Source organism: Pseudophryne corroboree, chromosome 1, assembly GCF_028390025.1.
Source record: "Pseudophryne corroboree isolate aPseCor3 chromosome 1, aPseCor3.hap2, whole genome shotgun sequence".
Lineage (NCBI taxonomy): Eukaryota > Metazoa > Chordata > Amphibia > Anura > Myobatrachidae > Pseudophryne > Pseudophryne corroboree.
The window spans coordinates 559,269,983-559,297,510 of record NC_086444.1 but is presented as its reverse complement, the minus strand read 5'-3'; the positions used below and the strand labels follow the sequence as shown (position 1 = coordinate 559,297,510).

At 41.8% G+C, this 27,528-nt stretch overlaps 1 protein-coding gene across 3 annotated transcripts; it reads left to right on the top strand.

The window, feature by feature from the left end:
* The first annotated feature begins 897 nt into the window (after positions 1–897).
* TAL2 (TAL bHLH transcription factor 2) lies at positions 898–26,500 on the top strand. Of its 3 annotated transcripts, none has more exons than XM_063920399.1 (3): positions 898–931; positions 1,083–1,182; positions 24,622–26,500. In XM_063920399.1, exon 3 carries the CDS (start codon positions 24,651–24,653, stop codon positions 24,996–24,998), a length of 348 nt encoding a protein of 115 aa, XP_063776469.1. In that variant the 5' UTR covers positions 898–931; positions 1,083–1,182; positions 24,622–24,650; the 3' UTR covers positions 24,999–26,500. The 3 variants fall into 3 exon arrangements, with proteins under 3 accessions (XP_063776469.1, XP_063776459.1, XP_063776451.1); XM_063920389.1 differs by lacking the exons at positions 898–931; positions 1,083–1,182 and adding exons at positions 2,222–2,333; positions 6,789–6,983; XM_063920381.1 differs by lacking the exons at positions 898–931; positions 1,083–1,182 and adding an exon at positions 23,217–23,429.
* Positions 26,501–27,528: the final 1,028 nt, after the last annotated feature.

Sequence of the window (27,528 nt, the reverse complement as noted above, 5' to 3'; positions counted from 1 at the left end):
TTTTTTTCATATAAAAGACCATATGAAAACAAATGTACAGAGATTTACAGAAGGATAGGAGATAAGACTTAGCTTAAAATCAGTAGGGGGTAAGTACAGGAAACCAACGCGTTTCATCTCATCAGACTTCTTCTTGAAAAAGTCTGATGAGACGAAATGCGTTGGTTTTCCGGCACTGACCCCCTACTGATTTTAAGCTAAATCTGACCTCCTATCCTTTTTTAATCTATGTACATTTGTTTTCATATGGTCTTCTATATGAAAAAAAAAATATGACTTTTTTAATGGAACCTTTTTTTACTCTCATATGTATTCAACTTTTTTAATATTTATACATTTTTTGGCTCTTAAATTATAAGTTTTGTTATCTACTTTTTAGCAACACTTGTCGCCGATACCCCTATCCCTCCATTTCTCATACACCTAGCAGTACTATACCAGTATTGCATTTTAAGGGGCTGGCTGACACCTATAATAAGGTTATGTGTGCTTTTTTTTATGATAATCCTACAGCATTTTTAGCAGATTATCTATACATATATAGTTTTACTGAGATCCCACCTCACATGTGGCGCTGTATTATTATTTTTCACATATATATATATATAAGTATTTCAGATGTTAAATAGTTCTTCTTGCTGGTTATAAATTACAGCTGTGAACTTAATTGGCTCTCTAATGATTGATTGAATATACCACTCCCCATTGCATGTTAGATTAAAGACATCATTTAGGGGATCTGTTAGGTAACCAGTAAGAATGGCATTCCACATAGTACTATGAGGTCTTAACACATCACTAACTAATACTAAATTAATTAATCAGCCAGCAGGAAGTGATGTAATATCAAGGGAGCTATAAAGGGATGTCCTTATATTGCCTCTCATTCTGTAGTTGGGATTCAGTGAGGTTGCACTTGTTCCTGTAAAAAGTAAGTTTGAGTACTATAATTGTATATTTGGAACTTAGTTATTGGATGGTCTTTTTGAAAATTTATTAGATGAATGGATTCCTTAATTTAAGAGTAACTACTTAATTTTAGTATGATTGTAATATACTGATTTAGATTTACTTGTCCACAGGGAATAGTTTCGTTCAGGATTTGAAATTTTCCTAAGTTCTCTGGTGACATGTATAAACAGAGGTAGACTATAAGGTTCCACCATTCTTGATTGAAAATAGGTAAGAACCAGACTAATTTAGTGCAAATATTAAATACCATATGATGTTAAGATTAGTATTTCAGATGTTAAAAAGTTATTCTTGCTGGTTATAAATTACAGCTGTGAACTTAATTGGCTCTCTAATGATTGATTGAATATACCACTCCCCATTGCATGTTAGATTAAAGACATCATTTATTAATTAGTTTGGGATAAAAAAGTTCTTCTATTTGAATCACCTTAAATACCTTACATTAAATACTGACATCAGCATGGTTTCTTATAATCAATTGAGGAAGTTGTTGTTATATCTTCTCTGATTTGTTGGTAGCATCTATGTTATTTTAATGGTAAACAGGATGTTACAGGAACATTTCCTATTAACAATCATTTGAGTGACAAAAAACTATTTTATCTTTATCCCTTTTAGGGAACGTAACATCATCTAATTTCAACCAAATTTATATATATTTTTTTTAAAGTCTATCTAGGTATGTATTGTACAATGAGCTGTAATGTGGATATAATTGTGTGTATATTGTGAATTTGAAGTTTTATGTGGACTTTAATTGGAGTGTTCTATAACTATTGGTAGTTTCTGATACTTGTAGACCCTGCCCTTTGTATCATTTCCATCAGCTGAATTGATGTTGATTATGTGGATAAATACGGAGCTATTTGATTTATATTGACATTCATAATATTCTTTCGACTTTCCCTCCCTTTTCTCTTTTTTTGACTCTCCCTCCCTCTTCCTTTTATCATTTGTATAAGGATAATGTTTATTGATTATTATAACGATAATGTTTCAGATATTATATTTATCGAATTGAATATGTGATTGGATGTAATCATTGGATATTCTAAACCTTTCTAATCAATGGTAATCACTCCTACTATAAGAACTGGTATGTATGTTAATCCACAATAGATTTCAATGGAATACTTACCTGGATAATAATATGTCTTATTAATGAAGACTATATGATTTATATATTTCCATTTGTAACTATCCAGATTCCAAACCCCTGATGAAGTCCTAACGGACGAAACGCGTTGGGTTTTGCAACGTCTGGTTAACAAAGTCCTTATCACAAACATCTGGTTGGAGATACATCCATTTCGAGTTCTGACTGTGATCACCTGGCTGTAAAATCCTCACATCCAACTGTAATTTATGTATAAGATTGTAATATTGTTTTATATGAATTTTTAGAAGGTTGTGTCAATAACGAACGCTTAGGATAAATATCGTTTGTTTCTGTACAATAAAAACTTTTAATTATTGTCATACAAAAGGCATATTGGCTCCCACGAGAATCCATTTCTATTTGTAATCTACTTTTAATACCTTATCTGACAGAGGGTATTTCTTGTTGGTTTGAGACTAGAGGTATAGCGCAAGATATTAGGGTTGATTTTTTGTTTTGTTATATATATATATATATATATATATATATAACATACTGTATATTTATTTAGTCACAGCCTCAAGCATAGAAATGCACTAAATATCCAGTTGTATGCGATAATATTAGTTGGTGGTGCCTGGTTCTCTGGCACTCTCAGTCTCTATATCCCTCAACGATTACGGAGTTTCACTATTGGTGCCTGTTTGTAAAATTTGGACAATCCAGCTTAAATTCACTGTTAATTTAAGGAGGATCCATTTCTGGGCATAGAGCATCTTTGCTAAAAGAACCCGTTAACTTCTAAACGGATATAGTAAATATTTATTGTTACTGGACTTTGTCTTTCCCACTAAAAGAACTATCTCACTTTGTAACTGAAACAGTGGTAGTCCTAAATGAGACCAGGCAGCACCAACTAACATTACCTCATATAATGGGATATTAAGTGCATTTGTATGCTTGAGGCTGTGATAATATATTTTGACTCTATATATATATATATATATATATATATATATACATATACATATACATACAGTGCCTTGCTAAAGTATTCACCTCCCTTTGCATTTTTCATGTGTTGTTGCCTCACAACCTGGTATTAAAATTAGAGATGAGCGGGTTCGGTTCGTCGAGATCCGAACCCCCCGCCCCCCCCCCCCCCCCCCCGAACTTCACCTATTTTACACGGTTCCGAGGCAGCCTCGGATCTTCCCACCTTGCTCGGTTAACCCGAACGAGGCCGAACGTCATCATCCCGCTGTCGGATTCTCGCGAGATTCATATTCTATATAAAGAGCTGCGCGTCGCCGCCATTTTCACTTGTGCATTGGAGATTGAACGGAGAGGATGTGGCTACGTTCTCTGCCTGAAAAGCTCCATATCTGTGCTCAGTGTGCTGCAAATATCTGTGCTCAGTGTGTTGCATTTTGGTGACCAACAGTATATAGTTGTACAGTACAGTAGGCCATTGCTGTATCTTGCAGCTCTGTGTCACTGCAAGTATCCATTTCATATCTGTGCTGCATTTTTGTGAGCAGTATATATAGTAGTACAGTGCAGCATTTTGGTGACCAACAGTATATAGTTGTACAGTACAGTAGGCCATTGCTGTATCTTGCAGCTCTGTGTCACTGCAAGTATCCATTCCATATCTGTGCTGCATTTTTGTGAGCAGTGTATATATAGCAGTACAGTGCAGCATTTTGGTGACCAACAGTATATAGTTGTACAGTACAGCAGGGCATTGCTGTATCTTGCAGCTCCGTGTCACTTCAAGTATCCATATCTGTGCTGCATTGTTGTGAGCAGTATATAGTAGTACAGTGCAGCATTGTGGTGACCAGTATACTACAGTACAATAGTCCAGTGCTGTTCTCGCTGCTCAGTGTCAGTTCTCCGTAGTATCATCAGTGTTCAGTAAAATCAGTGCTCAGTATAATCAGTTCTCAGTATAATCAGTGCGCTGTTAGACGTGCGTCCGTTTTCCGCCATTAGTGCATTGGGATTTAGACAATTGATGAAGTTATTGTGTACCCGGTACAAAATCCCATCTAGATTCCACTTCACTAGGCAGGCGATAGCGAGATTTTACCAATTAATATCAGTGATTTATAATTAATTATTAATTACAGTGATCTTGCCAAATGATTCCAGTGATTTTGTCATTTTCTTCCAGTGATTTGGACCAATAATACCATTGATTAGAACGAATAATTCCTGTGATTTTGTCATTTTCTTCCATTGATTTGGACCAATAATACCATTGATTAGAACAAATAATTCCTGTGATATTGAGGTGTTTGTGTCGCTTAGCTTAGCCATCCAGCGACCACAGTGCACCTTTTTCTCTTTTCTTTGCATCATGTGCTGTTTGGGGCCAATTTTTTTAAGTGCCATCCTGTCTGACACTGCAGTGCCGTTCCTAGATGTGCCAGGTGTTTGTGCCGCTCTCTTGGGTTGCTTAGCTTAGTCATCCAGCGACCTTGGTGCAAATTTTAGGACTAAAAATAATATTGTGAGGTGTGAGGTGTTCAGAATAGACTGGAAATGAGTGGAAATTCTGGTTATTGAGGTTAATAATACTATAGGATCAAAATTACCCCAAAATTCTATGATTTAAGCTGTTTTTGAGGGGTTTTTGAAAAAAAAACACCCGAATCCAAAACACACCCGAATCCGACAAAAAATTTTCAGGGAGGTTTTGCCAAAACGCGTCCGAATCCAAAACACGGCCGCGGAACCCAATCCAAAACCAAAACACAAAACCCGAAAAATTTCCGGTGCACATCTCTAATTAAAATGATTGTTTGAAGGTTTGCATCATTTCATTCACAGAACATGGCTACAACTTTGAAGATGTTTTGGGTTTTTCTATTGTGAAGCAAACAACATATAGGACAAAATAGTAGAAAACTTCAGCATGCATAACTATTCACCCCCCTAAAGTCAGTACTTTGTAGAGCCACCTTTTGCGGCAATTACAGCTGCAAGTTGCTTTGGATAAGTCTCTATGAGCTTGCCACATCTTGCCACTGGGATTTTTGCCCATTCCTCAAGCCAAAACTGCTCCAGCTCCTTCATGTTGGATGGTTTCTGCTTGTGTACAGCAATCTTCAAGTCTGACCACAGATTCTCAATTGGATTGAGATCTGGGCTTTGACTAGGCCATTCCAATACGTTTAAATGTTTCCCCTTAAACCACTCGAGTGTTGCAATAGCATATGCTTCGGGTCATTGTTCTGCTGGAAGGTGAACCTCCGTCCCAGTCTCAAATCACAGGCAGACTGAAACAGGTTTTGCTCAAGAACATCCCTGTATTTAGTACAATCCATCTTTCCCTGGACTCGAAACAGTTTCCCAGTCCCTGCTGCTGAAAAACATCCCCACATCATGATGCTGCCACCACCATGTTTCACTGTGGGGATGGTGTTCTTGGGGAGATGGCATGTGTTGGGTTTGCGCCAGACATAGCATTTTCCTTGGTGGCTGAAAAATTCTATTTTAGTCTCATCTGACCAAAGCACCTTCCTCCATACATTTGGGGAGTAGTCCACATGCCTTTTGACAAACTCAAAACGTGCCTATTTATTTTTAACACTAGGTAATGGCTTTTTTCTGGCCACTCTTCCATAAAGCCTAGCTCTATGGAGTGTACGGCTTATTGTGGTCACATGCGCAGACACACCAGTCTCTGCTGTGGAACTCTGCAGCTCCTTCAGGGTTACCTTTGGTGTCTGTGCTGCCTCTCTGATTAATGCCCTACTTGCCCGGTCTGTGAGTTTTGGTGGCCTGCACTCTCTCGGCAGGTTTGTTGAGGTACCATGTTCTTTCCATTTGAAGATGATAGATTTGATGGTGCTCCGGGGAATCATCAAAGATTTGGATGATTTTTTATAACCCAACCCTGACTTGTACTTCTCAACAACTTTGTCCCTGACTTGTTTGGAGAGCTCCTTGGTCTTCATGGTGTGATGCCTCTTGCTTAGTGGTGTTGTAGCCTCTGGGGCTTTTCAGAAAAGGTGTGTTTATACTGACAGATCATGTGACACTTAGATTGCACACAGGTGGACTTCATTTCACTAATTATGTGACTTCTGAAAGTAATTGGTTGCACCAGAATTTTCACATTTATATTTATAGAAATTATTTTTTATATACATTTTTCTCATTTTACTTCACCAACTTAGACTATTTTGTGCAGATCCATCACATAAAATTCAGATACAAAAAATAATAATGAAATTACAGGTTGTAATGTAATAAAATAGGTAAAAAGCCAAGGGGGGTGGGGTGTGTGAATACTCTAATATCAAGTAAAATCAAAACAATTATGGAAAAAATTATATATATATATATATATATATATATACACACACACACACAGTATATATATATATATATATATATATATATATTTTAAGTTTTATTAAACATATGTTTTTATTCAATCCATCTGGTTTTTGTGAGTATTAATGTATAATGAGTCCACAAGACAAGATTCTAGCACTGGCTATCCCCATATTTAACAGCTGCTTGGGAAAAACCTTTTAGCACCTGATTATAGTTACTTTTTGTATACTTCTCCCTGAAAATCATAGGTCTGTCAGAGTTGTCAGCGGCTTCTGACGGTTAGGTTATGTAAGATGGTTGGTTGCAGACAAATTCACAGTTGTGCAATTTTCTCTCCATTTCTTTTTGATTGACTTGACAGTACCTTGAGATATTAAGGGGTGATTTCAATTCAGTGAGATGTTTGACTGCACACATCACCGGATATTAATCATCCAAATGGTGCCAATTTTACTGTACAACTCTATTGGCATGAACTCCATCTGTATCACCCTGAACTGAATTGTGCTGTATTGAATTCTGTCTGTGAGGAAATGAAATGAAAGAATTGCTAAAGGTAATGAATTTTATAGTCAATTTGTTACTATATACTGTATAGGGAGTAAATACTTTTATAGCCATTTTTTGTTAATATACATTTCAAGAGTCTTCAATTTGCACCTATATGTCACTGTATATATTAAGTAATATTGTGCATTATCATCCCAGTTCTTATAAATTAAATTATTCTCTGGCTGGGTACACACTAGAACAATGTATACCGAGCCGTTCCGACAACCAACGGGACCCTACATCGTGCAGTGCACACACACTTGCATGATACAGGATGTGATGATGCGATGTAGGATCGGCACCGTACAAGATAACTTCGGTCATGTAGCATGCCAACCGGAAGATAACGACCCACAGGAGCGCGTAATCTCGGGTACTCTCTGAACGATCTGGTCGATATGTTGTAAATCGGGCCAATGTCATTAAGTGTGTATACATCTTATGATGTATATGCTGTATTTATATTATTTTCATTAAATGTTTGTGATGCTGTATTCCTTGTGGAGACAGATTTCATATTATTCAATAGTCTAGCTATTCTATTAATATACATACATTTGGATTAGTTTTTAAACCTGCTCAGTGGAAATAATTTTGGTGTATACATTACAGGCCCAAAGGTGAAAGGGGGATCGGCGATACCAGTACCTTCAATCCAAGGACCTACAGTATATCCCCACTCCCTATCAGAAGTCCCTGAGGCCTCCACTCTACTCAGAGCAGGTGGCCTCTGGGGCATAAGCAAAGGCCTATAGTTTGGTAAAGAGCACAGAAATACAATGTCCCTGAACCTGCCCTCTAATTGAATAGGGAAGTCCCTCATGCATATCTCATCAAAAGCCATACTGCATGGTACTGGACATAAATATAAAGCCATATACTGTAGGAGTTGCACGCATTTGGAGAGCAAGCATGGATCAGGTTTTATATAGACATATAGGCTTCTGTTATATCTGATCATTTTACAAATACAAAACTAACCCATAAAAATATCAAGATAGATGGGACTGCCCTAAAAAATGTTTTAAACTGTTCCTTTACAGTTACAGATGCTCCTTGAGACATACAGTATATGTGGTTAAACAAAGTTGCGTGCAACTTACGCAGGACCAGTCCTGGATTTTAATAGCACACCGTGTGATCATTTTTTGAGCTCCCTATATGCTCCATCCGTCAGTGCACCATATGCCCCCAGTAGTACCACATATTGCCCCAGCGGTGCCCCTTTCCCATATACTCACACAGTGTCTCTCTAAACCCCTCAACTTACCTTAGCTGTCCTCCTCCACTGCTGTCTCCTCTGCATTGTATCTCTGGATGATATTGATGGTGACAGCAGCGTCACATTGTGTAGTATGGACACAAATACTTTGCCTGGCCCACCACCGCAGAATTTTATTAGCGGTGGCTGCCAGACAATATGTTTGTATGACCCCACTGCTGGGTGCCTAGAGCCACCTCTGGGTTCAAATAAATCAAAGGGCTCAATTCAAAAAGGCTCAACTATGTTGTGCCCACAAATACTGTAAGTGCAGTTATATATAGATGTGTCCACTTACTTCTAGCCTCCCTGCACGTTAAACAGTTCTTCTAATCACTCTATGGGGGTCATTCCGAGTTGTTCGCTCGTTGCCGATTTTCGCAACTGAGCGATTAAGGTTAAAATGCGCATGCGCATGGTACGCAGTGCGCATGCGCTAAGTATTTTAGCACAAAACTTAGTAGATTTACTCACGTCCGAACTAAGAATTTTCATCGTTGAAGTGATCGGAGTGTGATTGACAGGAAGTGGGTATTTCTGGCCGGAAACTGACCGTTTTCAGGGAGTGTGCGGAAAAACGCAGGCGTGCCAGGATAAAACGTGGGAGTGTCTGGAGAAACGGGGGAGTGGCTGGCCGAACGCAGGGCGTGTTTGTGATGTCAAACCAGGAACGAAATGGGCTGAGCTGATCGCAGTGTAGGAGTAGGTCTGGAGCTACTCAGAAAATGCTAAGAATTTTCTTTTCGCAATTCTGCTAATCTTTCGTTCGCAATTCTGCTAAGCTAAGATACACTCCCAGAGGGCGGCGGCCTAGTGCGTGCAATGCTGCTAAAATCTGGAATGACCCCCCATGTCGTGCTGTGACTTGGTAGTGCCAAGTGTCTTTTCATGTAACTTTTACCATTAACATGCGTCTTTGCAAAACAATGCGAATATGATTTCTAAGCAGCTTTTGTGGCATGCCTATATTCTGCGTGAAACCGTGGCTGTATCTGCATAAGAAATGTTACACTACAGTGTTTTACCAAGAAAGAGTCTACTTGTGCGTCCTTTTACATAGCGATGTGAATAAGATGCATTTTCGCCAAAAAAGATACCCAACACTGATGGAGCTGCACGGGACCAGTCAGCTCACTCACTCCAGGCATCTCCTGCTGCGTGGCATATTAAGGCAAGATGTATGAGGACACATCTGTATGCTTCACTTACGGTACTGCCGGACTCTTGAATATTTGTTTGCAGCCCCATAGGGGTGAGATTGGGCAACGAGGAGGGCTAGTTCTACTCCCATTGCTGGTGTTTCTGCGCCACTCCAACTCTCCCCCCTCACTACTAATTGAACTGACCCATAGTGTTGACCCCCTAAGTCTCAGTGCCTCATACGGCTGCACTGCTTGAACTGTACCTTGAATTAGCCCTGATTTTACGAATCTTGTGATTTTTCTCACTGGGCATCATACTTGCCAACTCTCCATGAATGTTTACTTACACAATCACCATGAAATGCTTTTCCAAAAGTAGGCAAGTTGTACGCATCTCAGTCACATCTTCACTAGCAACTGAATTAGCGTAACAGGCCAACAACTGTAACTGAGTTAGGGTGGATCTCTTGCATACAACTCTGAATCAGACCCATAAGGGTTGCCTACTTTATGCCTATGCTCTCTCAATAGGAAGAAAATGGCAAGAAACATATAGAAAAAACTTAATTGTAAGAAATAGTTGGAATCAACTACAGAACGTATTATTATATTCTAGCTACCAGCCCATCAAAATGATGGGACAACATAACAGTAATGTCATTGGCACCTCTGTGTGCACTCTAACAGAGCAACACCATTTAGTGGCCGTCGGCGTGCAACACTTGAATCCCCCCATAGAGGTGAGGAGCAGCATTAGCCTTTTATTATATAAGATAGTTATTGGACATATATATATATATATATATATATATATATATACAGTATTTGCTGGCGTATAAGACTACTTTTTTGCCCTGAAAAACATGCCTCCAAGTGGGGGGGTCGTCTTATACGCCGGGTGCACTTCAGTTGGGATAGACATAGCTGCCATAGTGGCCTTCCGATACTCGCCCGGTGCCCATAGTGGCCTCCCGATGCCCGCCCACCTCATTCTACTCACCATCCAGTATCGCGCGATATCCAGTGCGGCCGCGGCGGGTCACTAGTGCCAATTACAGGGAGCTGCAGGGACTGCCGGAGGCGCTGCAGTCGCGTTGTGGCCGTACAATGGTGACAATGACAGGTACTGTAATGGCACTAATACTAATACTAATGGCACTCATGTGAAACCGGTAACACTAAATGCACACAGGGGTATACTTTTATACATTTTACAACTTTCTCCTCGTCCCCTCCCCCCTTCTTATGCATACCTTGATAAATACTCCCTATCCAAATCTCTTATCAGGTCATAATATACAGTATGTCACAAATCTGATGTTCTTTTACATTTTATTTGGTGTGTGGAAAGGGGTAGTCTTATACGGCGAGTATATAACAAACTCTATATTTTGAGTGGAAATGTTGGGGGTCGTCTTATACGCCCAGTCGTCTTATACGCCGGCAAATACGGGTATTTAAAATATTAATTTACAATAATAAGTTCACTCTAAATAATACATGTATGTCAAAGTGTAACTCATCATCTTAGTAGCTTCTGCTTCAATGCATTATGATCCGAAACCTCTCCGCATACACAGAAAGCGGAGCTCTAGGGCTACTAGCAGTGCAGTCTATACTGTACCGCTGCTGTTCTTTCATCTGTGTACTGCTGCACTTAGGGTTCTAGGATCAAGTGTGCTTAGTGCACAGCATTGTGCCTGTTTACATTGCCACTTGTGCTTTACTTATTGTCTGATATTCCATTTTTGATCGTCCTGTTTTCCTTTAATATCTACCTGTTAACCTGGGGAACAGAGGCGTAAGTAGGGTATTTGGAGCCCAGGGCAAGTTCAATAATGGCGCCCCCCCAAAAAAAAAACAAACAAACAAAAAAAACCAAAAAAAACCAAAGGAAAGTACGTGCTCACGCCACTGGCGCACTCTGAGAAAAATAGCCATGGCCACATGCCAGAAGGGGGCGTGGGACACTGAAAATAGGATGTGCTAACATGACACGCCAGCTGTTTCATGTCATACTGGGAACATTCTTTTTAATTCCACATGCACCTTACCATCATCATCTCCTGCACAAATGGGTGTCACTGTGTATAAAGATGTCAGGGTGTGTATGTATAGATGTAGATGAAGTGGTCGAAGTGGAAGTTTTGAAGTGGGGGTATGGAAAAGTGAAGGGTGTAATTATGGGGGCGTGGCCACTCAAAAGGGTGCGTGTCCTTCAGTGTAGTAGGACCCCTTATACTATCTAGTACTGGTTATACTAATACTAGACCTTATACTATCCTTATACTACCCCTTATACAGGCCCAGCGCTACCCGCTCAGCGAAGGGATGCAGTGCAGGGAGGCGCTGGGACGGAGAGGCGCTCCCCCTCTCTGCATCCCTTCCCTGCTGCTGCGCCGTCCTGTCCCCCCTGCTGCCAGCTGCTGTACCTGTCGCTGTATGACAGGCAGCGGCGGCGGCAGCATGAAAAGTCTCCTCCCCTGTGCGACAGCGGCTGTGTACGGCTCAGAGGAGGGGGCAGAGCTAAAGGGGGGAAAGGGGCGGAGCTACATGGACCAGGCTGCTGTACAGAGAGAGGCAGAGTAATTGCAGTGACGGCCAGCCAGACTTAGGTAAGTGGAGGGTGAGAGAGAAATGTATGTATGTGTGTATGGTGGGGACGTGTGTGTGTGTGTATGGTGTGTGTGTGTGTATATATATATATATATATATATATATATATGTGTGTGAATTGTGTGTGTGTGTGAGGTATGTCTGTGTGCCTGCGCGTTATGGACGCTACTGCTGGGGAGGGGCATTACATGTAAGGACGCTACTACTACAGGGGGGGCATTACGTATAACGACGCTACTACTGGGGTGCCACTACGTATAAGGACGCTACTATTACTGGGGGCGGCATTACGCATAACAATGCTACTACTACTGTGGGGGGGCATTACGTATAAGGACGCTACTACTACTATGGTGGAATTACGTATAAGGACGCTTCTTCTACTGGGGGTGCACTACGTATAAGAACGTTACTACTACGGGGGGGGGGGCATTACGTATAAGGACGATACTACTACTAGGGGGGAATTGCGTATAAAGACGCTTCTACTACTGGGGGTGCACTACGTATAAGGACGCTACTACTACTGGGGGGGCATTATGTATAAGGATGCTTCTACGACTGGGGGTGCACTACGTATAAGGACGATACTACTACTAGGGAGGAATAACGTATAAGGATGCTTCTACTACTGGGGGTGCACTACGTATAAGAACGTTACTACTACGGGGGTGGCATTACGTATAAGGACGAGACTACTACAAGGGGGGAATTGCGTATAAGGACGCTTCTACTACTGGGGGTGCACTACGTATAAGGACGCTACTACTACTGGGGGGGCATTATGTATAAGGATGCTTCTATGACTGGGGGTGCACTACGTATAAGGACGATACTACTACTGGGAGGGCATTGTGTATAAGGATGCTACCACTACTGGGAGGGGTATTGTGTATAAGGATGCTACTACTACTGGGGGGGCATTGTGTATAAGGATGCTACTACTACTGGGGTCCATTACATATTAGAACGATACTACTATGGGTGGGGCATTACGTATAAGATGAATAAGATTGTGCTACTGTGTGGCGTAATTTTAAATGGGGGTACTATTGTGTGGCTGTGCCCCTTACTTGTGAGACCACACCCCTTTTCCTGGCACACGCCAAAGGCGTGCGCTAACCCTTTGTGGAATATGGGAGGGCGCAAATTTATAGTTTGCAGGGGGGCGCCGAACACCCTAGCACCAGCCCTGCCCTTATACTATCTAGTACTAGACCTTTCACATTACGCCACACAGTATGAGCCGAAATTCACATTATAGCACACAGAATGAGCCGAAATTCACATTATAGCACACAGAATGAGCCGAAATTCACATTATAGCACACAGTATGAGCCGAAATTCACATTATAGCACACAGAATGAGCCAAAATTCACATTATAGCACACAAAATGAGCCAAAATTCACATTAAAGCACACAGAATGAGACAAAATTCACATTATACCACACAGAGTGAGTCAAAAGGAGGAACTCACCACAGCCTGTCTCTGTGTGTGTATGGACAGGGGGGCTGCGTGCGGATGCTGCTGCTTGTATGCCCCCACAGACTGTCTGTCACATAGACATTTGTTGTGTCTGGCGTCGGCGGGAGGCTAGCCAATGGCATTACTGCTGAGCTGGCTAAGTGCTTCTCCATGGTGGCAGCTGCGGTTGAAGACAGCGAGAAGCGCCGGCGCAACACAGCATCACCACAGGGAGGGACCGTCCCCGGACCAAGTGACATGGTAAGGGAGGAGGAGCAGCGGGGTAGTGGAGATTGGTGCGGACCCGTTTTTTTAATTTCCTGATCCACGGGGCCCCTCTGTCCCTCGGGGAACTATACTCTTGTCCACTTTGCAGCTGCCCCCTCTGTCGCCGGGGCTGCGGGCGGGAGCCAAGAGAACAGCGGTAGCGCAGGGTGGGCAGGAAGGAAGGAAGGGAGGGAGAGCGCGCGGTGTGACTATGACGACGGGTGGGCTGGGCTGTACAACCAGCCACCCACAACGAAGCTGACGGATGGTGCAGATCTATAGTAGCGGGGGCAACTCGCCTCTGCTTTGTGTATACCCCCCCATTCTATGCCTCTCTTTGTGTATACCCCCCTATTCTATGCCTCTCTTTGTGTATAGTATACCCCCCTTCCCCCTAGTCTATGCCTCTCATAAAGAGAGGCATAGAATAGGGAGGAAGGTGGGGGGGTATACTAACCACAAAGAGAGGCATAGAATAGCGGGAGGGGGGGTATACTATACATAAAGAGAGGCATAGAATAGGGGGGGAGGGTTGTCTCTTTGTGTGTCTAGTGTTCCCCCCCCCTCCTCACCTCTCAGCTTCAGCAGGGACTGAGCCGGCAGCAATGGTGAGGGCTGGCTGCAGACAGAAGCTCAGGGAGCGTGACGCTGGCATCGCAGCCACGCTCCTGGCAGCAGCCCTAGCAAGGAGAGAGGCTAGGAGCTGCTGCTGCAGTAATGCCGCCGAGCACCACAGTGGGACTTGCTCGGCGACGAAAATGTGTGTGTCAGGTGCAGGCAGTGGCGGCGGCTGTGGACAGCGGCTGTGGGCGGGTGGTCAGGCGGTGGCAGCTGTCGGTGCGTGGGCGGGATCGATGCTCTGGATGGTGGTGCGGGCGCCCCCCTCAGCTGTGTCCACCACGGCACCCAGGGCACGCGCCCTGCTCGCCCTACCCTAGTTACGCCTCTGCTGGGGAACCCTAAACTGTGGATTCCTTGCTGCAAAGTAAATCACTTGCTTACATAGGCCCCAGATAAAGTTAGGAGACTGGTTGCCTCAGGTTTGCCAATGCCAATAGCTAGTGGCACTGCACAGGTATTCTTCAGCCAAATTCCGAGGCAGAATCCTCGGTGACATGGTACACTGACAGATTACTCAGGCCATGGACATGTTGATGTTATGTTACCTATTTCAGCCATAATGGACCTGTAAAATAGATGGAAAAGAAGAAAGACAAGCAGGGCCGTTTCTTGGGGCAGGCGAGCAGTGCAACCGCACTGGGCGCCCGCCGCGGCACTAACTGTGGCTCCCTGCTTCCCCCTCCTTTTTCTCCCCGAGTAACCCGCTCGGGGGGCGGAGTTTCACGGAATGACGCGGTTGCGTTGTTACGTCACGACACAACCCTGTCACTCTGCGAAACTCCGCTCCCCCGAGCGGAGTACAGAGGGGGATCCAAGTTAGGAAGAGGGAAAGGCTGGCGCGAGGAGCGACTGGTGAGGCGGGCCGAAGAGCGGTAATCGACTCTGTAAGTATTCTCTCTCTCTCCCTCAATGTGTAAATTGGGGACACCTGCCGTAATGTGTGAAATGGGGACTCTTGCCTGCCGTAGTGTGGGGATTTAATGTATCAAGGGCATTGCGGTGTGTGGCATAATATGGTGCAGGGGGCATTACTGTGTGGGGCTTAATATGATAGATTTTTTTTTTCCTGTGGTGGTCGTGATCTGTTGGAGCAGGGTCAAAAACTGGATTGTGAGGTAGTCTTTTCAGACGAGGCCATGCCCATTTAAATGAGGCCCCACCCATTCAGATGAGGCCACGCCCCCTCGCCGGGGGCGCACACAAGTTTTTTTTTTCCATCTAGGTATGCGTGTGTGTGTGTGGGGGGGGGGGGGCAATTTTTTTATGTCATGGGGGGCGCATTTTTAAATCTCGCACTGGGAGCCAAATTGGCTAGAAACAGCCCTGAACACAAGTAACCATATTCACTTACTGCAAGGCTGGTATTCCTGCTTGCATTCCTTTCAGGTGTCACTTGCTACAAGTAGCTCAGTTTACTGGTGCTAACTCTGTTCCCGCACCTGTTATACCTACACCTGTTCAGCCAGTCTCAACTTTTGCCACCATAATATTGTGAAGATATTCAGGCATCAGTACCGGATCTTGCCACGGGCAAGCAGCACTTTTGCCCGGGGCGCCGCCTTCTGGAGGGCGCCGGCGCCCTCCGGAGGGCGCCGCACCATGGCAAGATCCGCCACTGTGCCCCCCGCTGTGCCCGCCGCTGGTCCCCCGCTTTGAAGGGAACCAGACGCTAAGCGTCTAGTTTCCCTTCATGGAGAGGACTGTGCTGTGCGGTGCGCGATGACGTCATCGCGCACCGCACAGCAAAGGTCCTCTCCATGAAGGGAAACTAGACGAAGCGTCTAGTTTCCCTTCATGAAGAGGACCTTTGCTGTGCGGTGCGCGATGACGTCATCGCACACCGCACAGCATAGTGGCAGAGACACTAGGGGTCATAATTGACCTCTAGTGTCTATGCTGTGCTATGGGAGAGACGTAATGACGTCTCTCCCATAGATCCGAGGACAGACACAACCATCCGAGTCCAGGAGAAGAGCGGCGCCGGCGGAGGAGGAGGTCTGGAATCAGGAGCGGGGATTGTAAGTATACTTTTATTTATTTATTATTATTTTTTTCAGCTGCGCTACAGGGGGCACAAATGGGGGCGTAACTGACCACGCCCCCATATGAAGCCACGCCCCCATTTTTGCCCGGGGCGCCACAAGGGCAAGATCCGGCCCTGACAGGCATGTTGTGGTTCCTAAATCAAAGCGCAGGCTAATTTTAACAACATCTTAGATACTTCATCTTGGAACATTTCTGACATGACATATATCATTGTTTTACTCACACACCTATGAGGAAGCTTTAAATTCATCCTCATTCCATTGAGAAATAAACTTATTCATCATAAGACTGCTGCCTTCAATGCAGTTAGCTGAGCCAGATGTATTGTTTTCTACAATTGCTAGCCATTTATTATTTAAACACTGGCATTTAATATCGTACATTGGCCTCAAGAGCTAGGCTGGTAGCCACTTTCTAGCATGACTTTTCAGGCAAAAATTAAGATAAACGTATAGAATGTGATGTTCAGGATCTTTAAGCTTATAATTTGCAAATACCTTTATTACTGTTTTAAAGGAACCTATGCAATTCGGTCAAATCCATATGTTCAAAAAGAGAACACACCTACAAAAGATCCCTAGGAATGTGTATGTACTGTACGTACGTTATAGTGGTATGAAGGGACTCTTTGTTAACCATTGTATCCAGAAACTCTCACATCCTTCTGTTCTGATACTTTCCTGTGCTTAAAGGACGAGTACAGGTAACTTTATAGAACAAACCTCAATTCAAGAATACCATGTACACATCATTCCTAATGAAAAAATGACTGCTGTTGGCAGGCATGCAATTTCTCAGTACATATTTTAAGTGGTTGCCCTCGGTTTACAAAGTAGAGTACATAGGAGCAAATATCCCACTATATATTTGCAAAATTAATGAATTTATGGTTACCTTGGCTTCAATGACATGCAGTGTCAGACTGGGGGATGAAGGGCCCTCTGGGGGAATGCAGTGGTAGAGGCCCATGTGTGGCCAGTCCCTCTCTTCAAGGTTGATTGCAAAACAACATTGTACTCTAATGGAAAAAACCATGTGCACTGCAGGGGAGGCAGATATAACATGTGCAGAGAGAGTTAGATTTGGGTGGGGTGTGTTCAAACTGAAATCTAAATTGCAGTGTAAAAATAAAGCAGCCAGTATTTACCCTGCACAGAGACAATATAACCCACTGAAATCTAACTCTTTCTGCACGTTATTTCTGCCCCCCCCCCCCCCCCCCGCAATGCACATGGTTTTGCTCATTAGAGGAAAAAGTTGTTTTGCAATCAACCTTGAATTAGGCCATAGTCTGGTACCCTTGATAAATATATATATATATATATATATATATATACATGCATACATACATACAAGGAAGGCTAACAGTGCCAAGGGGCGGTACCTAGTACTACCACAAATAGAACTGGTTCGTATTGATGCCTTAAATGCAACTAGTCTATGTCACTCCTTAATGTATGGAAAGTGTCAGCTATACCCTAAATAAAGACAGCACTAGTATGTGTGCTACTGAAATAGAACAGGTAAAATGGATAGGGTAAATTAAAGCGACCGCTGGTGACATATAAATAAATAGACTGTCTAAAAATATATCCACATTTATTAAAACACTAGCACTAACAGTTAGCAAGGATAAAATCACTTAAAAAGATGTGAATAAATTAGAAGGACAACCTCTAGGTTAGTCCTAAGGTAACATTCTAGGGGTCAGAAAAGGACCAATTAAAATAGACACAAAGGCAAAAACTAATAAAACAGGACAAAACGCGTTGGGTGATACTTGTTCCATGCTCTTCTTCTTCTTCTTCTTCTTCAAGTTAAGCACTTTTGCATTATTACTATCTATTTTATTAGTTTTTATCTTTGTGTCTTTTTTAATTGGTCTTTTTCTGACCGCCTCCGCTGCAGCACTGCTGGGGAGGTGATGGAGCCGCAGCACAGAATGTCAGACTGGCATAAATAGTGCTGTGGCCCTTGAAGTCTTCTTAAAAAGCCCTTTTCAGGGCTGCCTAGCGCAGCCCCACCTGTTAGTGACCTGCACTGCAGCACCAACTTACAAACTGAGCTCCAGTGCCTGGAGGCGGGGTTATAGAGGAGGCGGTGCAATGCATCCTGGGAACAGTCAAAGCTTCAGCCTGTTGGTGCCTCGGATCAAGATCAAACTCTACACCCCGATGTATTCCCTGTGGAATCCCAGTGTACCCTGCTGCAGAAATACTGCTATTGCATGTATGATAATATACCAGACAAATATCAGCAATGCACTGTACAAAATACACCATAGTACTGTGCAGTATAAGGTAACATACGTATACTGTATAATTAAAGTGTACAGTCTAGAACCTGATCCCCGGAGGAGGGGGAGCTCCCCCCCCCCCCCCTTCACCGGCAGTTGGGCCCACTGGGGGTTTCCCATTGTACCCTTGTAGGTGATTGATTACTGGTTGGAGTTCTAGTCTCTTCCATTTAATTTTTTGATTATCATTTGTTTTACTGTGCCATTGATTTACTCTCAGACATCACTAAGTTGTGTCTGAGTACAAGAAGGGGGGCAGGTTGACGTTCTAGAGAAGAATACTTTTTTCTTTTTACCATCCTGCATTTACTTAAGATGGCTGTACAATATTACCAAGAACCCTGGCCTAATAAATATCCAGAATTCAGTGTAATTTGCTATTGGGCTGACATTCAGTTGACACTCATACTGTGACATAAATGCTTAATTTGAGACTATAAGAATAAAATAGCTTCATAGAATAAATGTTGGTACTGTGCCTTACACCTAGTGTGGCAATGATCTTGCTCTGTACTGTGCTATAAATTACTTGCGCTTTAGAATTCACAGTAACTTAACCATGACATCCATCAGCATGATGCCAAACACACTGGTAGATCATATATTTTATGGACGCTGCAGTGCCCAATATATGAAGTGGCTAGTTATAAAGTGGCAGATAAAATCAATGGCTGTGTTATACCTGAATGTCAATAGTTACATCTTCAACTCTTATCGATTGGATATTGACTCCTCCTCTCCCCTTCTCATCAACAGGTAAACAATAATTATTGCAACTGCTTTTACTGAAATATTACTAGGTAAACAATATTGAAGACTATTCCAACTTACATTGCATGGTTAAAACTTTAGAAAGCTGTTCTAAGTGGATCTATAACTAGGGTGTAGTATGGTATGCCGGCGGTCGGGCTCCCGGCGACCAGCATACCGTCGCCAGGAGCCCGACCGCCGGCATACCGACAGTGTGGCGAGCGCAAATGAGCCCCTCGTGGGCACGGTGGCGCGCTACGCACGCCACGCTATTTTATTCTCCCTCCAGGGGGGTCGAGACCCCCACAAGGGAGAATAAGTGTCGGTATGCCGGCTGTCGGGATTCCGGCGCCGGTATACTGTGCGCCGGGATCCCGACAGCCGGCATACTGAAGACCACCCCTATAACTGTACTATGCAAAGAACTTAAGGTGATAGAGTGTGGTTTACTGACTTTACATTTGTTAGATTTGACTACCACCTTTTGCTGAAGGTGGAGGGTTGCTGTGTGGGGAAGGCAGGGGCAGATCCAGAAGAAAATGACAGGGGGGGCACCATGGAAGGGGCAAGTACATTTGCGTGTGGCTTATGTCTCCACTACATGGGGTATGTCTCCACTACAAGGGGCGTGGTTTCACAGGACAGGGAAAGAGTGACTTACAGTAGGTGACAGGTAGAGTGACAGTCAGTGCGTGTCAGCTAGTGGTTGATGGAGAGTGACAGGCAGTTGGTGACGTGGAGGGTGACTGGCAGTGGGTGACACACAGTGGGAGAGAGGGTAACTGGGAGAGTGACTGACAGTGGGTGATAGAGAGTGGGTGGTGGAGAGAGTGACTGGCAGTGGGTGACAAGGAGAGTGTGACATGCAGTGGGGGGATAGGGTGATGGAGAGGGTGATTGGCAGTGGGTGACAGGGAGAGTGGCAGTGGGTGACAGCGAGAGGATGACTGGCAATGGGTGTCAGGGAGACTGGCAGTAGGCAATAGGGAGAGGGTGACATATGACTAAGTGTAATGTGGGCCCCTATGACACACATACAGTATAAGTGGGGAGGGAAAGGAGCACACTTAAAAAAAAAAAGTTTACATTTTTTAATACAAAAAAAGTCTGTCATCATCATGCATGATATAACACATTCACATAAACAACACACACACTTCACTGACTCACTCACCTTCCCTGGGATAGGTCTCCCACAGCACAGAGCCCACTCCCGCGGACTCCAGTAATGCTCCCCAGCAGTACCCAGCATGATAGTCAGCGGGTCCAGGCACATAACAGCACCCCGCTGTATTGTGGCAGCAGGCAGCCGCCGATCCTCCTGGGACTACCGCGGGTCCGGGAGAGAGTTTGAGCACTCAGCAGGCTAGGTGCACTCCGCTGCACCCAGCCTGCTACATTAACAGTATGGCGGCGGCACGCAGCCGCCGGGCCTCCTGGGACTACCGCGGCTCCGGGATTGAGTTTGCGCACACAGCAGGCTAGGTGCACTTCGCTGCACTCAGCCTGCTACATTAACAGCACGCAGCTGCCGAGCCTCCGAGGACAACTTCCCTAGTGCCCGCCGGCTCTGTCAGGTGGAGATTGCAGCAGAGCTGTGGCTGCTACTCTCCAATAGAAAAAAAAAAAAAAAAGAGCTGCCACAAATGACAGGGGGGGGGGGGGGGGGGGGGGGCACGGCCCCGCGTGCCCCCCCCCCCCCCCCCCTGGATCCGCCACTGGGGGGAGGGGTTGTAATCAGGATGAACATGTGTTTGTAGACTTATTTATTCAGTATAGGTAAGGACGCCAGTCCTTTTGGACGCTGCAGTGCCTAGTATATGAAGTAGCTAATTAGAAAATGACAGCTAAAATCAATGGCTGTATTATACCTGTGTTAAACAGAAGGCAAACAAACCAACAATAACACAGAAGGACTGTGTTGCAACCACAAAACATAGGATCATTATGTGGCCTTTCTTCACCTCTACCATGAGATCTCCAGGATCAGGCTTACCACCTCTCCGGCTGAGAACATCAAGTCTAACCCTCAAGATGAGCAGGGAACTGTGGGGGGAGAGCACCAGGACCAGGCTCAGCAGGGACATCTCCATCGGTTCTGGGTGTGCTCCCCACATCCTCATACCCACGTGTACTATGATCTTATTAAAATAATGTTATCCCAATTTTCCTTCTGCCACTGGTTTTCTGCTATTGTTTATTCCTCCCTGTTGTTGTGGGTTTTTTTTCTCTCTTCCACCACACTGTGTGCTTTTCCTGTAATGTTTAGCTCCACTGATTGCACACCCTGCCACTGCGCCTTACATACAGGGTACATCATTCTACTACACAAGTGTAATAGTTTCCCATATATGCACTGGGACCTTGTATGGCTCCCCACATACAGTGTAACCTTTGAATTGCGCCCAACATGGCTGCCTCATCTGGTACGCTTGTGGATGGGATGAAAAATACATAAACCTGGTGGTTTTGATGGAACCCTACTCTGAACTTTAGGACTCTGAAATCACCCCCATTTTGTGTCATCTCTTCCAGGGGTAGACTATTCCACCCTGGGTAATCCTAAACTGTGCGCCCAAGATGGCTGCTGCACCTGGTACCTTGTGAGGGTGTAATACACAACCCTTGGAAGTTATTACTCAAAATGCCTACACCAATCATGCATTATGCTTTCTGTGTGCTTAAGGTTTTCTTTTATGTCTGTGTGGCTTATCTATTGCTGTATTACTTAAATCATCTGTATTATGTGCATTGTTTTTAATGTCTGTAAAGAGTCTCGAGTCTTGTTGGAGAAAGAGCGCTTTATAAATAAAATTATTATTATTATTATTATTATTATTATTATATACACATAGGTAGACAAATGAATAAAATAGACCATTTACAGTATGCCTCAAGATATCTCATGCCTCAAATAGAAGTATTCAAGTTCATAGTCTTTATAACAAATACAGTTTAATAACTGATTTACAGAATGCTACTGTACGTATTTATGAATAGTACGTACTGTACCCACATGATTAAAATGCAGCTCTGCAATATGATGTGGAAAACACAATTCAGCACTGAAGCTTTAGGATGACTCTCTGAATAAGCAGCTATCCATGTGGTGATTGTCATTCCTTTCATGTATGTTTATTCTAGTTTTCCCCCAGTTTTCTGTCACACTCCTCAGACATACAGGTACGTAACTGGTTGCTAACGTCATTGTCCCTGACATGTATAGGTGTGTGAGCTTGCGGTAGGTACACTAGATTGCAAACTCTACTTGGTTATGGATTATGTGCCCAAACGTATAGTCTGTATAACATTGCAGAATATGATGATATATTTCTAAAGGATAGCAATAATAACCCATCACTAATATCAGGGTCAATCATTGTACAGTATAAGATTCACTTTTTCAAAAGCTAATATTTATATTTGTAATTGTTTTGACTTATTTTCATGTTACGCAAAAAATGTTCCCCATACAATTTCTCATGTTAAAAACAGTGTGCTACCAGGAAACATTAATTGTACAATCCTAACCATCTCTATGCAGATTCGGTCTATAATGAGCCATTGTTGAAAGGGCGCAACTACAATATGCTAATACACTACTTAGCTCAAAACTGTTCTATTGAATGTCCCCAAAATATTTCTCTATCACTATCAACCGGCAAAAACAGCCCTGCAATTCTGCTGTTATACCTGTACAGTGCAGGGGGATGCTAGGGAGGGATCAGTGTGGATCGCTGCTCTCCCAGGAGGACGAAAAAAAAAATACACAAGCATCTCTGGGACCAGCAGTGACACACGTTGGACAAAGAGGCAGGCTTCCTATAAATGTGGCTGAGCCTTTCACATTCAGTGCTTGACACACTAGGCAGACACTGACAGGACTGCCTAGATACAACTGTGTATACTATATGTAAAGGTGCATAATGTTCAACTGAACATACACAACAAAGCTGATCATACTGAGGATTTCACCAAAACAGTAAGTGTATTACAAAAACATATGACTGGTGTTTAATGGAATTGCTAGATACATTAGCTATAACTTTAACTTTATACCATGCATCCTATATTTGAATATACAGTACTTATCATTTTAAATATCATAGCTTTATATATAAATGCAATACTGCACAGAAATGAAACTTGTATCAAATACAGATTAATGATGCAGCAGTAAACCTGCTAGACTACGTGATCATATATAACTGTATTTATCTATTATATCTGTTTGTCATTATTTCGTAATTTTAATTGCATTTGAAGTTTGATCCTTTATGTTCTTTTTGGTCTGACATTTTGATTTTTAAATGCAAAACATTTTCCAGCACTAAAAATCATATAACAAATGTGATTTATAATAAAAAGATATTGATTATATTATAATTATCGTATGACATTACAAAGCTCATATTATTGTTTCTTGATATATACAAAGCAATTTTTCCCAAGAGAAAATGTATTATTGAAATTAAATGCCAGCAAAACAAAAAAATATTTTTATTACATACTGTTGGGGTTTTTTTTTTCAATTCTTACTAAAGTGTGATTTTATTGAAATTAGGCATAATACAGTATTTGGCATAATGATCGGTTGTACAATATCCTTTGGATTTCCAGACCAGAACAAACATTTACTGTGATATATTATATCTCATACATTAATTCATTTGGCGTCATGCACTGTAATGTTAGTGCACTTTGATTTTTTTATTCTATGAAATGTTATATTACTCAACAATGTCTTTATTGGCAATTAACTAGTGTAATGAAAATAATTCTATATTTCCTTGGGAATTTTTGCCAGCTGTATTTTACCCCTTGTAAAATACAAAACTGTGGTGTATTTTCTTTTACTGAATAATGAAAAATGTTTCAGTTTGAGCTACCCATGACATTACCACAAATGTATGTTGTATTGCATATAATCTGAAAAGTGTGGAAAATATTTGTGATATATTTTTGTGTGTTTTTTAAAGCTCTGAAATTTCATTAACCAAAATAATCCACTCCTAAATTGGATGCAATTGTGTTTGAAATGGTAAAATAATACTTGTATGTTAAACATTTAGCTAGCAGTATGGGTTTATTCTAAAGCTTACTTTTTGTTGTGCTGTTCTTCCTTTTTACATAGGATTAAACAATGATACTAAACACAGTTTTATTGTTTGTAGTAATCCCTTGTAGACGGTCTGCTGAGAAAATGACACGCAAGATCTTTACCAACACCAGGGAGAGGTGGAGGCAGCAGAATGTTAATAGTGCTTTTGCTGAGCTGAGGAAACTCATTCCCACACACCCACCAGACAAGAAGCTAAGCAAGAATGAAACTCTGAGATTGGCCATGAGATATATCAACTTTCTCATTGACATCCTTGGAGACCAGGGTATAACTAAAGTTGGAGCAGCTTCCCAAGCAAATATATTGGGCATCTTTGAACCTGAGCCACAAAGCATAGGAGAATGGACTGTGATGGATCCCAGCAGTGACTCTTCTCCTGGGACAAGCAGTGACACCCAGGACTGCTGGTCATTAGCCCCCTCACCATAGAACTGATTGAATTGGTCAAACGTTATTTGCCTGTTTAAAAAATTGGTGTTTCTGCGTGTCTACCTAATGTATTATATAGCTGTCTATTATTTATATTTTATACCTCTTGAACAAGCTGGCAAAGGAAGGTTTTGGGAAGATCAAGTTAAACTCTGTTGCGCAATTGCCCTGAATAGCTATTTTTTAATACACTGAACACATAGAATACTCAAGATGCACTTGACTTGGACTACTAAATAAAAACAGTAAAATTATTAACCTACATGCCCATCACCTGACTTGTATTTGTAGGACACTTATCATTGTTAGTGGCATTATATGAAGACTCTAAATACCGAACATGTACATATGTTCATTTCACTTCCATATATTTAGATCTTAGATTGCAGTCATGTTTGACCTAGGAATTGAGCTATAGCTACTTCCATAACTTTCAACCTGTCAGCCATCTGATATAATTCAACAATAGCAAGGGAATTATATTCTAATACATTTCTGAGGTGAAAAACACAAAAATGTACAACTGGATCTTATTTGTCATACATACATACATACATACATATATACATCTATTTAATTCATATTAAAATTCCTTTTACCAAAGGTTTTAAATTGGAGCAGGCAGCGAGCAAGGAAAAAGCAATGAACTGATCTTACTATACAGTATAATAAAATGTTAACATTTTAGAAAATTTTATTATATGTTTAAATATTTGACAGTCTTTAGTAAGATGTAACCTCAAAAATTACTGGAATGTTTTTTTAAATTAATTGAAAACAAGTTATACATAAAAAAATCTCTGTTTTTCCTTTGCACTAAAATGTATTCATAGATGATTTCAGAGGTGCTTGTATTATTATGTTCTGAATTTTTTTTATTTTTGATATTTTTATAGCACTTAATTTAGAAGCATACAAAAGATTACAAAAACGACAATGATGGAAGTTTTAAGTTCAAATTTTTTTTAACTTTATTGTGAATGATTAATATTATTACACAGTTTGTTTAAAAAAAAAATGAATATGTCCACATAGCTGAATGTGCCAATCAGCTAATAATGTAAATTCAATATAAATTACATACAAATATGGCCAATATTATACAAAGTATGTTACAGAAATGATGATTTGGAAGTGATAGGTAATTATATCCAATTCCTTTACAGACATGTACATGATGTGAAAAAAATGATCTTTGTAATATAAAGTTAGATGCAAGTAAGAGCTGAGCATCTTTCATGGTAACATACTTTGGAATTTCCTCCGGCTTGTAATGGATCAACATCTCTCAATATTGCTGGGAAGGCAAACTGTGGCTCTGTAGGTGTTGCTCATTTAGCCACTTCATGTTTTTACACTTCGTTTTTATTTTCCTTTCAAAAAAAATTACAGAAATGCACAGTAACCTGCATTAGTTCATTAATTCTACCTAAGACTACAAAACAAGGTTTCTGTAATTTTGAATAGACAAACTGGAGCATCTATGTGAACAAAAATTTCAAGGTATAAAATCCAAATAATTTCAGACATACTGGAACCTCTTTCTGTACCCCCTGTGAACATCAGTTTTCCAATTAAGTAAAGTGTAAATTTAAAGAAACAACATTGTGAGTTTACGGCTTGTAGTTGGAAAGCAATCAGTGGATCCAATGTAAACTGAAACACATGGGATCCTTACTATAAAAATATAATTTTACAGATGTAAACTTTGCAAAAACATTGCCACTAGCTAACTATAACAATTTAGCTGTTACTATTATTTGATTTGCTAATGAAAATCTGTATCCAGTTAAAATAACTAGACATTGCTGTAACTGCACTTACCAAAGAGTTTCTTGAAAATGTGTGAAATTAATATTTTGTATTTATTTGTTATCATATTCCAATAAATTATTAAAGTTTTTTTCAAACTTGTCATTAAAACAAGAAGTTGTGTCAGTAACAATGATGATTGAATATTGCTTCTGCTACTAGTAGACATGAACACATATTTTGAATGTGTTTCAGGAAATATTCCTCTTTGCATTTCACTGACAGGATTGTCCAAGTCCTGTATTAGTCATATCACATAGCAGAATGAGCTGATCGTCATCATCACAGCACTATGCATAGACTATAGCAGCAAAATGGAAATGTATCAATACAGTGAAGAATGCCATTGCGTAGACTGGATTATGCCATAGATTTGCTCCTCAACGTCTATAGCTTTTCCCACAGGAAGGCCTCATATGCTCAGTTTGATAGCTGTCATGATCATTGGGGCACACTTACAGCAGCCTATACTTGTTGCAATAGATCCATCTGAAAACACAGATATTTTTGCTTCCATCCAACGCTGCATGGCTGGCAATTCCATCAGCACGTAGTCATTGAACTTTGCCCACATGAAAACAACCCCATTACAGTCGAGCTATACCGCTTCTATGGCTGGTGGAGATGCTATTGATGTATTGCAAACTCCTGGTTCTGGAGCAAGCACAGTGTGATAACATGTAAGATGCGCTCCACTCTTCAAAATTTATAATGACAA